General features: G+C 36.8%; 2 protein-coding genes and 1 pseudogene across 8 annotated transcripts in view; 1 reads left to right on the top strand and 2 right to left on the bottom strand.

The window, feature by feature from the left end:
• Positions 1-17,592, bottom strand: part of LOC116309077 (extracellular calcium-sensing receptor) — an 87,413-nt gene that overhangs the window by 58,959 nt on the left and 10,862 nt on the right. For 4 of the 7 annotated variants that reach the window (XM_031719621.2, XM_031719623.2, XM_031719624.2 and 1 more), the window contains exons 2-4: positions 15,386-15,610; positions 11,040-11,537; positions 7,191-10,559 (exon numbers count right to left, since the gene is read on the bottom strand). The exons of 1 other annotated variant lie outside the window; for it this stretch is intronic. In XM_031719621.2, coding sequence (XP_031575481.1) covers positions 8,540-10,559; positions 11,040-11,537; positions 15,386-15,564 — 2,697 coding nt within the window. In that variant the 5' untranslated portion in view covers positions 15,565-15,610 and the 3' untranslated portion in view covers positions 7,191-8,539. Of the gene's footprint in view, positions 1-7,190; positions 10,560-11,039; positions 11,538-15,385; positions 16,572-17,592 lie in introns of those variants that run through there. 2 more of the 7 variants (XM_031719622.2, XM_031719626.2) reach the window with 2 other exon arrangements.
• Positions 554-1,817, top strand: LOC148913972 (uncharacterized). The gene has a single exon (XM_089038204.1). It carries the CDS (start codon positions 628-630, stop codon positions 1,690-1,692), a length of 1,065 nt encoding a protein of 354 aa, XP_088894330.1. The 5' UTR covers positions 554-627; the 3' UTR covers positions 1,693-1,817.
• LOC148913971 (extracellular calcium-sensing receptor-like) lies at positions 1,902-6,038 on the bottom strand (annotated as a pseudogene).

Below are 17,592 nucleotides of genomic sequence, written 5' to 3'. Positions count from 1 at the left end.
CGTTCATTAACAGAAAATGTACATTCATTTGTGCCAATAGTTGTATCAATAACGTGTAATGTACTTTCATCAACACCACAAGTAACATCATTAGCGCGGATCATCTTTCAATAACGATATTTGAATATGCGTGTACATTCATGGGCATCATTGGACAATCAATAGCGCGTTCGTACATTCATATGCGCGGAATGTATTTTCTTGTGCGCGAAATTAAATTTCAATAACACCAAATGACAAACAATTGCATTTATGGACAATCATTTACCCAAAAGTGAAAATTCATTAGTGCTATTAGCATAACCATTGACAATCTATAACGCGTTTGGACAATCATGAGGGTCAATGTTATATTCTATAGCGTGGTTCGACAAACATTTGCATGATTCAAATGAACAATAAGAGAAATAAAGCAATCATTAGAATCATTAGCGATGTTCTTTTTTATCACTTTAAAACATATAAATAGTCCTCCAAAAAAATGGAACAAGATAGGTTACATCATAGTTTACATTTCTATGCATTCTTTAAAAAAACATAATCGATCCAAAGCAGAATATAAAAGCCGATCGGTCAATGCCGTAGCCGCCTCAGAAACGTAGAAAGTGCGTTAGAGGGCTGTGTACTATGCCACCCCGAAGAAATCGAATACTGTTAGAACAGCGTGAAAGAATTGTAAGGGCTTTTGAAGATGATAACGAGGACTACTTAATGGTTGCAGACACGATAGGAGTCAACAGATCGACAGCAAGAGGCATCGTGTCAAGATATATAAGAGAAGGAAGAATTGCAGAAAGACCACGTGGAGGTCGAAACCATGTCAGTGTTGACGATACTATGAAAGATTGTCTTAATGACATCATCAATGAAAACTGCCTGTTGACACTGGCGCAGATAAACCAAGAACTAAGGCAACGCCTTCCTGGAAAACCTAGGATATGCGCCCGTACAGTGGCAAGGACTCTTGAAGGGATGTTGTATAGAGTGAAACTTGCTAGACCTCTTCCAGCAGAGAGAAACCGGCCAGATGTCATACAGAAACGTGTTGACTACGCAAACTGGTTTATGGGCCACGCAGTTGTACACCATAGTGTTTTTGTCGATGAATGCGGGTACAACATTTGGACGTCAAGAAACCAAGGAAGGGCCAGAAGAGGAGAGAGAGCTTACAGGCAAGTTTGCGGTCAAAGAGGAAGAAATGTGACGATCGCCCTCGCAATTTCACCGACAATGGGTCTCGTTTTCCACTCTTCAATTATAGGGGGGATGAACGCACAAAGGTTTTCAGACTTCCTTGTACAAGCACGACTTAATCTAGATCCAGATGAACACGTCATCTTTATCTATGATGGTGCACCGGCTCATCATAATGCCGCCATTCCCGCCCCGAACACTGAACTCAGGAAACTGCCTCCATACAGCCCGTTCCTAAACATTGTTGAACAAGCAATTAGTTCACTTAAAGCAGCAATCAAAGCCGACATCAGCCGTTCAGAAATCCAACAACGGATGAACGACCGGGCTGAGGCAAGACGACAAGGGATCGCTTTAGGTCACTACAGAACACAGTTGCTATTGGAAGGGTTCCAGAGAAATGTGGCAACTATCACTATCGCTAAATGTGGTCAGTGGTTCAGATATATGCAAACGTATTTGCCACGATGTATAAATGGCGAAGAAATTGAAGGCTAAAATAAAAGAACATCGCTAATGATTGTTTTATTTCTCTTATTGTTCATTTGAATCATGCAAATGTTTGTCGAACCACGCTATAGAATATAACATTGACCCTCATGATTGTTCAAACGCGTTATAGATTGTCAATGGTTATGCTAATAGCACTAATGAATTTTCACTTTTGGGTAAATGATTGTCCATAAATGCAATTGTTTGTCATTTGGTTTTATTGAAGTTGAATTTCGCGCACAAGAAAATACATTCCGCGCATATGAATGTACGAACGCGCTATTGATTGTCCATTGATGCCTATGAATGTACACGCATATTCAAATATCGTTATTGAAAGATGATCCGCGCTAATGATGTTACTTGTGGTGTTGATGAAAGTACATACACGTTATTGACACAACTATTGGCACAAATGAATGTACATTTTCTGTTAATGAACAGCAAAAGGTGTACTTATCATAGTAATTCCAATATTTTAATGTTACATTGCAATTCGCGCCTATTGCAAGAAGCTATTCATATTTAATATGGCTATATACTATATGTGTGTTTATAATATGTGTGTTTTACAATGTTTTGATGATTGAAATACGATATTTACAAGCTTCTCTTTTAATCAAGACTGACTTATCATAGTGATTCCAATATTTTAATGTTACATTTCGTTTAAATTGTGGAAGGAAAACAGACATTGAATTTGCATATATTTCATTGCAAGCATATAGAGTGATAGTATTTACATGTAACCCGTGAAATAAAAAATACTAGTGTATTAGTCACGTATAGATAGCACAAAAGAAAACAATGGAATTAATGTTTACCAAAGTGTATTAGTCTAATATCTATATTTCACGGGTTTAATGCCTTCACTCTATTATTACTTTTATAATACACTCTACAAAATTACACAAATTACACTCTACAAATTTTTTGAGTGTATCATAAACAAAAAATCGCACATTCTTCTCGTACAATTCGGAATTAATCGCGATACTCGCGATTTTTTGGAAGTTCTCAAATAGGACGTTTCCACGATGGCGTCATTGACCTCTATTAAAAGGCTCGTCCAATTTTGAAAACTTTCAAACCATCACTCCTATAAATTCCAAATTGTACTCGAGATCGTGCAATTCCTATACAAATTTAACTTGAGTTTTTAAGATTTGGAAGATTTCATTTGGAACTGAGAGTGTCATTTACCTTTCGCCCTGCACTGATTCATGCTTCAACAAAACTGCTATTACATTTTATATATCTGGAATCATTGTCAACTTCTCTTTCAACCAGACTGTGTTACAATGGAACAAAAGTGCAAAAGTAGACATCAAACGGCAAATATTTGATGGTTGGTAGTCTCCAAGTACCAACTGCTCTCTTTCCCACAACCATGCAGCAAAATGCTGTATTCAGGTCGCGGTTTCATTTGGTTTCACAGAATTGCAATTATTTATTTTTTGAGTCAAGTGATTCTGACGCATCTCAGACCTTATAAACTCAACAGTATTTTTTTCTGGATGCCAAATAATTATGTAAATTTTTGGTCCAAATATACAAAACAAAAGACCATAGGAACTGAGAAGAAGAGTAGTTCCTGATAGGACAGCAACGTACCATCCCTCCGCTGCATAATCTACAGGGTAATAGGTTATCCAGGATAACAGGAAGATGTAGATAGAAAAGCTAATGTGTTTGGCTTCGTTGAAATGAGCTGGAAGATTTCTTGCACGATAAGCATAATAAATGCAGCATCCAGCCACCAACAAAAGATACACAAGCATAAGGCTCTCCAGTACCTTACCAGGGACATCTCTGAAAGGCACGCACGTGATGTGCACGTGGCGTTTAGGGACTATAGTCACGTGAGCATATGGAGGATCCAAGAGAATCCAACCAGCCCCAAGAAAAACTTCGATACTTATTATTGCTAGAAGCACAATCACTTGTCGTTTGGTGCTGCAAACAAATGCTTTCACCCAGTTTTTATGGCGAGAGATATTGAAAGCGTGTACAATTTGCATTGTTTCCAGAAACAGAGCCGAACAACAAAGCGTAACGGCTTTAGGACAGAACACAATTCAGATGAAGGTCTTACGATATATAGTAAAGTCATCCCAAAACACAAAGCTATTCCGTGGAGGAGAACAAGAGTACACACTTTGTTTAAAGCCTTTACCATGGGAGTGTCACGAAAATAGAACAGGATACCAAACACACACACATCAATAACAAACCCTAGAATACTTATTATAGTGAGTATGATTGAAACTATGTCTGACCAGTCAATGTTATTTATGGGAAGGGGTATGCAGCGGGTCCTTTCAAAGTTGGACATTTGTGTTTTAGTACAGGTTGTGCAACTCAGTGCTCCGTTTGTTTCTGAAACACTTCCATCGATACATGGTAAACATTTCCAGCAACATTCTGTAGTAGGTACTTTCCATTGCCCTGGCTTGCATTCATCTGTACATGTGGAAAACATACTTTTTCTCTCTTTCCTACTATCCTCCCAGAGTTTCAAAGAATCACGAATCTGTAAACGGTCATTTCTGTTTTTATTCTACCGTCCAATGACATCCTTTGTGATTCTTTCATTCTCTTTTATCTTAGATATGTTAAAGTACACGATGTCATAAATGGCTTCTAGTGGATCACCTCTTGAATCAAATTGGACTTTTCCAGTGACGCCTTCGAATTCGACGTTTTTCAGGTATTCAATTAATTTACCAGTTTGTACAGTCTCGTTGCTATTTGGGTACATGTTCTTGCCTGTTGAAGATGATGATGCATTCGCACTGAGCATTCGGTCAAGTGCATGGGCAATGCTGTATATTGCATCGATAATATAAATAACAAAATCATCATGAGCTCTATGAAGTAAGTTCCGTTTTGGTATAGTGTTGTCATAACTTGTCTTATTCATGGCCACTGATTTCCAGAACTGTTTCCACCAAAAATGTTCTTCATCAGAGCGATTGCGAACCAGTTTGCTTTCAAGATACTGAAGGAAGCTCTCGGGGACTTCACTTCGCACTTTAAAACCAACATGAATCCCAGTTGACGAAAGATTGTGAATAGATGATAAATATTCCGGCCTGAGCATTGCTACTGCTTCGCTGAACATCCAAATACGGTTTTCTACGCCTTGTTTGACACCCTCCACTAACAGACTTCTTCCGAAAATGGAATGGGCCCAAACTATTATCACTTTAACAGTTTTACGAAGCTTTAGAGAAGAAACGATCGCTTTGAGCTTGTCTTTGTATTTTAACATAGGCGCATACCCGAAAAGCTCAAGGCAAAACGTTTTACGTTGGATGGATTCTCGCTCCAGTGCTCTCACTCCATAGCGGCCGTAAGAATCATCAGTAGCTACTGCTGCCACATATCTAGATAAAAACAAAATAAAGTTGTCTTATTTTCCTATCTGATTTTTCGAAAGTAAAACTTCGAAGCATATCTCAGAAGTAAAAACCTATGTACAAAATGCGACACTCGCATGCCTGGGTCTTTTGTCTTCGATTTGTGTGCAACGCTACGGACAATACGATTTCCATATATGTGCGTCGCAAGCCCGGCATCAGTTTTCATTTATACCCTGAACAAACTTAGCTTTTAGCTTATTAAAGTCAGGGCACGGTTAACTAACAGGTCGAATTGGGATTCAACTTGTTTCAACCTGGAGAAAAGTCTTCGCATCTTTTATCATTACCGTAATTATTTAATTCAGTAAGACAGATTAAAGCTTACCGCCAGCCAAAACGTTCAATGAAATCGGCAAACACTCTAGCCTGGTTTATATCTGATGGAATAGTTCGAAGGATGTTGTTATATACTGGCATACTGAGTTCCTCACTAGTTGCTGAGGTCCCCATTAAAGGTATTCTGACGGCTTGCAGGAAATTTGCCATTGGAATTGCAACACCTGATGACATTTTTCCAACGATTGCGACAACAGGAGAGGTGGTACTGTAGTTCTTGAATAAACACTCTTTGTCGACTGAGCTGCCATTTACGATGCAAAAGCAACTGTGATTTGATATGCACCTCACTTCTTTGCAGTTCATGGTAGATGCTGTAGCAAACTGGTATGCGTATCTCGCTGCATTGATTTCACTCGTGCAGATGTCCCGTATGTCGTAACCGAGAGTAAAATTTGGGAGAAGCAACTTGTCTTTATTTATTTCTTCTATGGCATACAATATTGCCTCGGCGTGGCCTAGCCATTGTGGACTTACCTTATCATGACACCTATAGCTCTACTTCGACATCAATCTTGCTTCCCTTTACTCTTCTTTCCGCATCATTCGCAGGCCCGTAGCTAGGGGGGTTGCAGGGGGTGCGTTCGCACCCCCCCCCCCCCCCCCCCCCCCACGCGAGCTAAAGGTCCGCTTTTTAAGCAAGTGAGATTTTGGCTGGTACGATATTTTCACGTAAAACTAAGTAAAAAAAATCAATTCTACTTTAATAATTTATCTATACCTATGCGTCCTATGGGACTTTAAAAAAATAAAGTATATGGTTGATCCACTTTTTGTAAATTAGCACCCCCCCAACAAAAATCCTAGCTACGGGCCTGATTCGACATTTTGGCCAATTAGTCTTATTAATGAAAGCTGCGTTACGCTACTCTGCTAAACATTATCCTTCAACTGCGTTGTCCGTCAGTGCACGGAAGCAAACTTAAGCGCCGAGTGAAAAAAAGGTTTTGCATCTGTTATGACGTTCGAAACGTCATTCCTTCGTTAAAGAATAACTTTAAAAGTTCGAAACAATGTTTATTAAGTTGCTTATTAACTAATATAGAAATGTCTTTTTCAGAAAGACAGGTTCTTAGTCTCCAGTTTGGCAGGAACTAGGCGCTTTTTATTGACAAGGCCACCAAAACACCTCAATATATGTAACTCGAAGTTTCGTTTCAAATAAGTATAAGTATTTAAAGTAACCCCTTCCTAATATAATTATTTTTTATAGTAGATGATTAAATTCAGTATCAACAACGGTTTCCGTTTCTAAATTGGCAAACTTTCATTCCCAGCACTTCAACCACAACCAATATAATTCTACTGAATACGATGACTCGCATCTATTTTGGTTTTAGTTGCCTTTCCTTGTCATGTTACAGGTGTATCAACATTTTTATCGACCTCTATTCGTCTACTGCTCTTAAACAATTTTATATAGATAGTTGTATACCAACCTTATTCTGACAAAGTTTCATCACCACCACCAGTCGCACCCTGAGGAATAGGATTTTGATTGCGCAAAAATCCAATTAATGTATTTTTACTGGTGAATAAACTAATAAGTGGAATGCCTCGTGGTTGGATGTTGGAAACCATTTACAGCCAACATAAGACAATGTTAAAGTCCTCGAGTCTCTTGCTGTTAAAAAAGCGAAACCAAATTTCAAACAATAAACGATGTGGAATTAAAAATGCAAATATCCCATCATTCCTAATTTGCTTAAATTGGCCCGAGTATTCCAATTGAAATAATAAAAATAAGTTATACAATCATTTTATTAAGCGAGAGAACAAACTTATATTTTGTTACAAATAAGTTCTATACCATTCAATTTTTAACTTTAGGAATACATTTTTTAAGTTTATCATTTTTTAACTTTAAAATTCTTAAGTTATATCTAAATGTGAACAAAAAATTACAAATGTCTACATAAAATACACATAACGGTTTTCTTAAAACAATTGATTAAAATTACTGCTGCTAATATTATGTATTTTTGATAAGACGCGTGCTATCCTGGCCACCAAATTATAGTTAGCGCTGTCGGACTGATATGTTTCCTTTGAACAACATCGCGACTGGGTCAGTTCGTTTTTCATTGACTTTATACAGGTACCTTGGCTTCTGGTTTGTCTGTTAACTTCGTGATCATCAATAGTAGCACGTAGGTCCACATTTCCAGCCGTCGGAGTTCCGTGCGCCCATGATAGTACGGGCACATTTTTTTAAACAGTAACAATACATGATACATGTTAAATATCTGAAACAAACAATACTTTTATGTGATCGTTGGAAGAGTTTATACTGGATAGTCAAGAAGAACCTGTTTTGAAATGCGACCAGCGAACAAGTCCAAAAGTTTTGGCTTTCAGATTGTCTGTGCTGAGCATGGCTCTTTGCTGCAAACAACTTTTCTTAAGAAGTGTAAATATCATTTTCAGTTTGTGGTCATTGAGTCTTACAACTATGATTGATTGTGGTTATTCCTCAATATCGTTATCTTCATCATTTACCAAGACCATCGCCATCATTTCTCGCCATTTAATATTATCTTTATAATTTACCAAGATTAGTTCTTTTTATTACCATCTTTTCTTTTTTCATCAACATCATTGTGTATCATCATTATCAACATTATGTACCAATGCCTTTCTTTTAATCACTCATCAGCATTCATGATCATCCGCGTCAGATCATCGTTTACCAACTTTATTTATTTTTCGTTGTTGGCTTTTATATCAATTCATCTTTATCTATATCAATTTACCGAGATCGTTCAGTCTAAATACTATCACGGGCAACATCGTCCTAATCGTCATCATCGCCGTCGTCTTCGTCATCATCGATATCGTCGTCGTCATTGTCATCTTCACCATTATTTACCAAGGCCTGTTCCTTTTCTTTCTCGTCATCACCACCTACTACCTTCTTTTGTCATCATCATTATCATCATGCTGGATTGGTCTATCTTCATGACCAATTGTCAATATTTAAAACCATCTGATCCTCGCATGATCATGAGTTCTCCATTCATAGTGATCGTTCTCTATCAGGAGTATGAATTGACCATAGTCATCATGCCTCATCATGATATCATCCTGATTCATTAGACCGGCGAACCACCTGATCCTATAGAACTTATATTATTCACAGATCGATTGGCAGTGCTTTGACGCATCTCAGCCCTTACAAACTCCACCGTATTTTTCTCGGGGTGTCGAATAATAATGTTAAGCTTTGGCACAAAAATGCACCCAAGAAGACCATAGGAGCTAAGTAAAATTGTCGCACCTGACAAAATTCCCACATACCAGCCCTCAAGGGAATAATCAATAGGATAATAGGTTACCCAGGACAACAGGAATATGTAGAGAGAAAAACTGATGTACTTTGCTTCGCTGAAATTAGCTGGTAGATTCCGTGCTTGATAGGCGTAGTAGGTGCAAAGTCCAGCCATAGAAATTAGATAGATAAGCATAAGGTGCTCAAATATCTGGCCAATCACACCTTTGAACGGTAGGCACCTATGAAACACGTGACTTTTCGGGATAATGTTCACGTGGACATAGGGAGGGTCAAGAATAATCCATACAATGCCTAGCAACACCTCTAAGGCTATTATCAAACTAAGCAGAATGACTTGTCGCTTGGTGCTACAAATGACCACCCATATCCAGTCTTTCAGTCGTGACACATTGAAAGCATGCACAATTTGCATTGTTTTCAGAAACAGAGCCGAACAACAAAGCGTGTAAACAATATATCGTAACGGCTTCAGGACAGAACACAATTCAGATGAAGGTCTTACAATATATAATATAGTCATTCCAAAACACAATGCTATTCCGAGGAGAAGAACGAAGCTGTAGACCTTATTCGATGCCTTCACTATTGGAGTAAAACGGAAACGGATAAACACAACAAGAGCGAAAATGTCAAGAATGATTCCGAATACGCTTATCACGATCAGGATAATTGCACTTACGTCTGACCACTTAACATTCCCGATATGAAGGTCTTGACATTCGGTGCGTTCAAGATTAGACATTTGCGTTTTGGTACACGCTGTACAGTTATGGGCGCCGTGTGTCTTGGAGACACTCCCATCCACGCACGGTAAGCATTTCCAGCAACAAACAGTCGTGAATACTTTCCATTGTCCTGGATCGCATTCCTCGTTACAAGTTGAAGAGGGGACATTAACACCAGAATCATCACTTTTCCAGGAAATGAGATCGTCATTAAGGGTTAATCCACTGCCTTTCTTGTCCCATTGTCCAATATGTTTCTTAAATACTTTCTCAATCCCATTAGGCTTAGTGATATTGAAGTATACAATATCATATAGTGCTTCGTATGGATCTCCATTTTGGCCAAACTCAATCGTTCCCGTGATACCTTTGAACCTTACTTCGTGCAAATATCTAATGACATCATTCGTATCCACTGTAGACGATACTATTGGACACTGTTTATCGTCTGCAATTTTTGACCCATTTGGATGCAAACATTCAAACATGTGGTGAAGAGCATGCGCTGCAGTGTGCACGGCATCGATGATATAAGGCACAAAGTCGTCTTGGACCATCGTTATCAGTTCACCAGGTTCCTTCTTTATATTACAGACGTCATTCTTAGTATCTGGACATTTTTCAGAAGCGGCTGTCATCCAGAACTCCCTCCACCAGTAATGCATCGTTTTATTAGTCTTGTTTTGAGATAATTTATCCTTGATGTAATCATGATATCCATTAGATGTAATTAGTGGTAACTGAACTCCAAAATGAACCCCCGTTGACGATAATCCTGAATCCAGTGGAAAAAATTCTGGTTTAACCATCGAAAGGGCCTCACTAAAGATCCAGACTCGGTTTTTCAACCCTTGTTTTGCAGCCTCTTTTAGCAAATCAATCCCTTGAAAGGAATGACTCCAGAGAACGATCACTCTCACAGTTTGTCTTTCTTTGAAAAAGGAAACGATCAATTTGAGCTTCTCCATGTAATTTGACAACGGAATGTAACCGACAAGGTGGGTGCAAAAGGTTGTGCGATTAATGGATTCTCGCTCCAGTGCTGCTGCGCCATGTCGACCGTAGGAATCATCTACCGCAATAATGCCTGCGTACCTTCGGAGCAAAGAAAATATCTAGTATAAATTCTATTTCATTTATTTTTAAATGTTGACTTTCAGTTGTCGCAGCCAATTGTTACCAAATAACTAGTTAGGGTGCATATGCCATTAACCAGGAGTCCCGTGCATGCAAATTCAGTTGTGCTGCAAGCAAGCAATTTGTCTACCTGTCTTAAAAGTACCTCAAATATCATGAGTGAAAAGTAAATGGTGATTATTGCAAGCCACAGATATAGCAACTCCATGATTACGAGGCTGTCACTCAAGAATATATACATGAATCACGAAATTCTGCTAATTAATCGCCCTCTAATTATGATAAAATAAGAAAAACTGCAATGGCGAGTGAAAGGAGGGCGTTAATAATGCCATGATGACTACATTAAGATTCACTTTAATCTACCCCCTCCCTATCCACTTCCCTCTCCACGCCCTGCACAATCGCCAGGGTTAAACGTCAAGAGAATTGTCTTACCTCCAGCCAAAATGTTCTATAATATCGGCAATTGCCTTGGCTTGATTCACATCTGGTGGAATGGTTCGAAAAAAGCTCCCATACATGGATGAACTCAGCTCTTCACTTGTTGCTGCCGAATCGATAAGTGGTATCTGAACAGACTGAAGGAAATTAGCCAATGGGATGGCAGCACGTGACGTCAGTGCTCCAACAATTGCCGCCACAGGATACGTCGTACTGTAGTTCTTACCTAAATGTTCGTTATGTACCGAAGATCCATTTACGTGGCAATAACAGTGGTAATCTGAATAGCAGTGAACTAATTGACAGTTCATGGTAGACGCTATGGCAAATTCGTACCCGTGACCTGTAGCTATGACCGGATCTTGACAAAAGTCCCGGATGTCGTAACCAAGGGTCACGTTAGGGAGGATTGAATCATCTTTATTGATTTTATCGATTGCGTAGACCATAGCTTCAGCTCTGCCCAGGCCTGGTGGGTAGAAGATTCCACAACTAAAAGAAAACATGGGAGAAAGCATGGTAAATAGGCGGTTTAAAACAGATGCCAAAGCCGACATCTTAGCCGTTGTATCTGTCTAGGCTAAAATTATGATTTTCTCAATGATATAATTGAATGAACTAGCGAACAAGTAGCCTTTAATTTTAGCATTAGCCATGATATCCATGTTTGGTACCGAAATTATCGTCCGGTTTCCGGAATAGAGAGGTTCCGGTTTACTGAGGTTTATTTTACAAAAGATATATGGGAAAAATTTCCGGACCAAAACTTTTGTCCGGTTTAGAGAGAATTCCGGTATACTGAGGGTCCGGTATAGAGGGGTTTCACAGTACTAACATTTTCCTGTTCATTACCATGGTAAGATAATATCACAGGTAGCCCAAGCTTGGTTTCTGTGGTGTCCTGCCAGTATAAGGAAATGTATGGAGATTCATCAAAATTTTCAAAAAAATCATCTAAACGTGAAATAAAGCCTCGAAATTTTACCCGATCATTAAGAAATAGCACTTCTTTCGCTCTGCGTGGTTATTTTTTGAATTGAGCCCGTTTTAAGATTTTTTTCCCCACCAGTAAGAAATAATCTTATTTCTTACTGGTTGGGGGGGGGGGGGGGGGATCCTAAAATAACAAAAAATATAGTCCCGTGCAAAATTTGAGGGTTTTGTTCTCTTGAAGTTCAAAACGTATTTGGTTCTTCATTAAAATTGTGAAGATTATTCAGTGGTTTATGAGCTTGCGCACATCGTGGGCTCGAATCGAATGCTGGCATGAAAAGTAGTCAGCCATCTAAATTCGGACAAAGAGCTTGTATCAAAACCTCCCCCACCCCAATCCCCGAATAGTTTCGTTCCTAATTTAACTAGTATATTCATAAAACATAATAAAAGTATATATTGGAAGAACATAATGAGATTAAGCATGAGACAATTTAGCAAAATGATATCGGATCCATTTTGTTGTTCCTTTTAGCGTTATTGCGTTCATGATGTCACACTCATGAAAAGTAAATATACTGGTTGTGTTCTGTTATCAGGTTTCCTGCCACTAATTACTTTGCACTATAGTACAATTCTGTTTATTAGAACAATGTAAAGAATTTTTTCGTTATTTTTGTGATCGATTTTTACGATAACTTGCACACCGTAGAACCTGAACAAAGAAAAGGTTTTCCATCGTCTACAATAGTTTATTAAAACAACTTTTATCAGTATTTCATAAATATAATGTAACTTACGTGTTCGGAAAAAAAAAATACTCATGTTTCTTCCTTAGTTTGTTTGTTTGTTTGTTTGTTTTTGTTTTTGTTTTTGTTTTTTTTTTTTTGTACAGAACTTGATTTTCGCTAATTTTCTTCCAAAATACGTATGTTATTCCGGAGTGATTACCTCAAAAACAAGCTCGGGACACATTTTTCTTTGCATTTTTGAACAGCATTAAATTTCAGATTAAAAAAGTTTCAATTTCCAATTTTCTGTTTATTATTTACGACCAAATTAGTCAGCCACCTTAAGAACTCAATTTGCAATAGTTACAGCATCTTACGACACTTAGCAGCTGTGTGGGTGCGCCACCTTTCTTTATGCAATAGCTAGATGTCTGATTACCATCTTTGTTATAACTTCCCCTGTATATATATTAATATTAATTTCCAGGAAACATTTAATATAAGCCGGATGTTTAAAACTCATCCTTTTTTTACGCCGGTAAAATAAATGACAAATGATCATATGGGAATTCGATTGAACCCTAAAAACCACTGTAAATGGCTTAGAAAAACTCATCTACTTACTGACAGACATCTACACACTTCAATGAAAGCCAAATATTATGACTAGTAATTTATGAGAAAGATTGATGATGCAAACTAATCGAAAATGTTTACACAAGGACATTAAGGCCTCCTACAGATCATTCGGTTGAACATACCCTTAATGAGAAATTTTCAAAAAAAAAAATCATTTCCTTGAAGATCCGAAAAGGCTTCTATGAATATTTCTAGAATCAAAAATCAAAAATAGCCAAATATATAATTGATGCAGAAATGATTTTTGTGAGCACCAAAGGTTTAAACCATAGCCGTTATGTGAATCAAACCGGAAAAATTAACTTTACATTTTTCAATATTTTCAATTATTTTCATTATTATGTTGTTTTTATAAATCTTATTTGTTGTCAGTATTTCTTTATTTATTTTTATTATGTATGATTAAACAGGAATAGCTAGCTGTATTTTTTTTTAGTAATTTTCATTATGTTATTTTTTTCTCGTTTTCATTTATTATTGGTAGTCCTTTTTTTAATTTTCACGAGTATGTTTCGATTATGAATATTAATATATTTAATTTCTATTACTTTTTTTTTACATTTTAAATTTTTTGAAAATATATGTGATGATATTTCTTTGCAATTATATTATCAGTGTTTTATCTTTTTTACGTATATTTTAGAAATTTGTATTTGTATCTTTTTCTGCGTTATATACAGGAAGACTTGTATTTGTTATCTTCAATGACTTTCATTTTCATGTTATTGTTTTCACTCTTTTCCTTTCATTATTATTGTTGCTTTTATTTCAATTTTTTATTTCAATTTTTTATTTCAATTTTTTATTTCAATTTTTTATTTCATTTTATTTATTTTTCATAAGCAGGAAGTTGACCTTGAATGGTTTTTATTGAAATATTTTTAAGTTTCCTTTTTAATTTTAAATGAAAAATACTTTCCAGGCTTCATTGTTTTAAATATCTCCACAATAACAGTTTATTTGTTCCACTCAGCTAGTAATTTCATATATTTGACAATATCAGTCCATTGATCTCGTTGGATTATAAAAAATATTTCCTGCATGAAACCGGAATGATTTGAGACCGTATTTGTAGTTCAACTCTTTCTTGCCCGAGGGAAAAATAGGCCAAAAATGGGTATTTTATGCAAACCTTATTTTCTTTGTGTTTTATTCAACTAGATATGGCAATATGGTCATGTTCTTAAAGCCTAATAAATAGACTTTAAAAATTGTTGTTTTGTTGTCAGTCTCAGACAACAAAAAAAATCATAATTCTGCATAAATTATCTTTAAATTCATGCATATTCGACAAATATTCTAATCTAGATTCCAAAGTATGTATGCCATAGCAAATGTTTGAAAAGAAAAAAAGTTAAATACATCGACTGGCTAAATGGCCAGCAAGTTTGACATTAATAAATCAATAAATCGAACCATAAAAATGAAAATGTTAAAATGACATACTCTGAAGTGCCGAAATTAGAATAATATTGTAAGGTAACGCCATTTCATCACTTAACATCCAATGCTTACTGTATATAACACTAAGAATTATAAAATAAAGTCAATGACATAAATAGAGTCAATCATTGTGATATTCCTTGCTGTGAAACACTGCAAAATGGCAACTAGATTTTTTTAAAAAACTTCAATTTTATCGAACCTTGAAACAACTTCAGGGGCTGATCATGTAACTAAGAGCACGGCTAACTCACGAATCAAACCCTATTAAAACAACCTCTGGGCTGATCTAAGTCGGGGAACGGCTTAGCTTACTATAGATCCAAAAAAAAACAAAACAATATCTGGCCTGATCAAGTCAGGGTAAGGCCAAGTTTCTATCAAACCCTGAAACAAACTCTGGGCTGATAAAAGTTATGCAGGGCACGAATAACTTACACTGAAGAAACTGAAATTTAGGGTGTTAGGGTTTTGTGGATGGAGTGCTAAAAACGGTAGAACCCAAGTAAAAATCGTTGAATCAATTAAGGCCCGGAGAGTCGAACAAAACTAAGTCACATGCAGTTGTGAATAAAGGGAATCGAAGTAACTTACGCATGGGTGGCGTTTTTGTGATGAAGTCGAGCAAGACCACCCAATATCACGCGACCTTTCTTGAACAGTCTGAAACTGGTGTCTTCAGCAGCTATGATCGGGGAGCAGAATGTAAAGAGAGCGAGTAAAACCATCACTAAACCGATAAACATCGTCGCTTTGTCCCTGTGGTTCTCCATTGCTCCTTCTCAATCCGCTATGATTTGTTCGAAACCTGAAAAGGTACTAATAGAGAACAAAAAACAATGTTTATATCCGGGCAGCTACTTCACACAAAGGCTTTAGTCAATTGGTTGTGGTAATTTTTAGTTTAGTTTAATAAAGGTATTGTAAATTAATTGAAATCAATTACAAAACCTATATGACGTAAAAGGAAAAGAATCGGGCGCATGCGCAGTTGTGAGGGAAAAAATAGGTAACTTTTATCTCTATCATATCTATTTTTCCCAAGACGCTATATTTCTCCTAGATTTTAGTAATAGTCGCCTTAACTAAGAGCCTTGCCATCATCGGTTTGCCGCTTTGACCTGTATATTTTCTTTTTCAACAGTCCAAGGTTCGTCGTAGGCGGTATTTGTTATGCAAATTTGAGGGTAGCATGGCTTATAAACCTATCTATCTATTACTTTCAAAAATGTTCACTTTAATATTAGTCGCCTTAAGTGAGAACGATGCCATCATTGATTTGCCGCTATGATGGAGTTTTTTTTTTCGCCACCTGTCTGAGGTTAGACGTAGGCGGTTTTTGTTATGTAGATTAGCATGCTCATATACCTATCTAATGATCACGTTATCATATTTAATATCTATATGTCCGCTATAGTCAAACAGTAAAGCTTCAATTAATGAACTTGATATATACAGCCCATTGAGCAGTGATGATCTTTGTGCCATACAAAGTAATTAGCAGAGTTTGTTTGCCCTCTCCTTTTCATTCAAGGGGTTTTCTCGCTCTGAGTTTTCAAGTTTGTTTCTTCTACCTCCGCATACTGTATGTGATGTGTATTTATTTGAGTTTTAGTTATTCTATTTATTTGAGTATTATTTTATATACTAAATTGTAAATCAAGTTGTGAGCTAGCCGTGTCTTAACTGGTATAACGAGAGAATGTTGGATAAATTTGGGAGAGACGAAAGTGATAACTGTTTGTTTTTCTCTTGCTTTTTGTTTTTTGTTTTTTTGTTGTTGTTGTTTCTTTTTCTTTTTCTTTTTCTTTTTTCTTTTTTCTTTTTTTTTTTTCTTTTACTAAAAAAATTCCTCGAAAAAAATCAATAGGTGCATTAATATTAAACATGGCAATTAATAATTACAGACAAACAAAGACTAAAGATTGGAAAATGGAAACTATAGCAGAATAGTACTGATTTGTATAAGTCCAATAACTGGGGCTGAGGCTTGAAAAATTAGTAAATAGAGAGTTTTAGAATTACTTTTTTTTCTCCCCGCAAACGGCAAACGTGAGCACGTTTTCATAGTTTTCCTGTATTTTACTTTACCCGTTTCACAAACCTTCTCACCAAGCGCAAATATTCTTTTGTTTTCTACTCCTTCAACTTTTTTGCGATTCTTTTTCAGTAATTTAAAATAATTTTTTTACTGGTCAATTGACGTTTCACGTTTGCCGTGAACGTAAATCTAAAACTCTCTATTAGTAGAAAAAACGCGGCGGATCTGGGAGTTTCTTCTCATTCAGAGTTTGTGGGTGAGAATCCGGTAGTCTTTTCGATCCAGCGTGACTCAGTTGATGGAATAACGATAGGTCCGCATTTTGATCTACATTGATCTAACCCTATAGAAAACGGAGTACTGTTGAAGAGAATTCTAGCCACGCAGGGTAATGCGCGCAGCGTCCGACTTCCATTCATACAACTCAGAAAAAATTACAGGAGCAACTAACTTACATATAGTTACTTTGCCGTTTAATAAGGAAACGTTTGTCATTGATTCATAATAGACATGAAACAGGCGAGCGATCCCCGCGTTTGGTTATGAACTATGGATAAAATTAGAATTCTTGAGGTGCAACCACGACTCAAAATCCCTTGAGATATAAATAACAATCGAATGAAACTAGCCGCCATGTTGGTTGATCTAACAAGACAAGCCAATGAAGACAAGCTAACTGAGGAATGCTTTGTTATCGTATGACGTAACATACTCCCCAAGAATAATAGATAAGAAAACTAGAGGGAGAGAGAAAAAGACA

The sequence above is a fragment of the Actinia tenebrosa genome, unplaced genomic scaffold, assembly GCF_029948245.1.
Source record: "Actinia tenebrosa isolate PJP-AT-01 unplaced genomic scaffold, QUT_ActTen_1.0 PGA_scaffold0__85_contigs__length_37466705, whole genome shotgun sequence".
In the NCBI taxonomy this organism is placed as follows: Eukaryota; Metazoa; Cnidaria; class Anthozoa; order Actiniaria; family Actiniidae; genus Actinia; species Actinia tenebrosa.
Note: the sequence above shows the minus strand (reverse complement) of the source record. Positions and strands in the feature narration are given on the sequence as shown.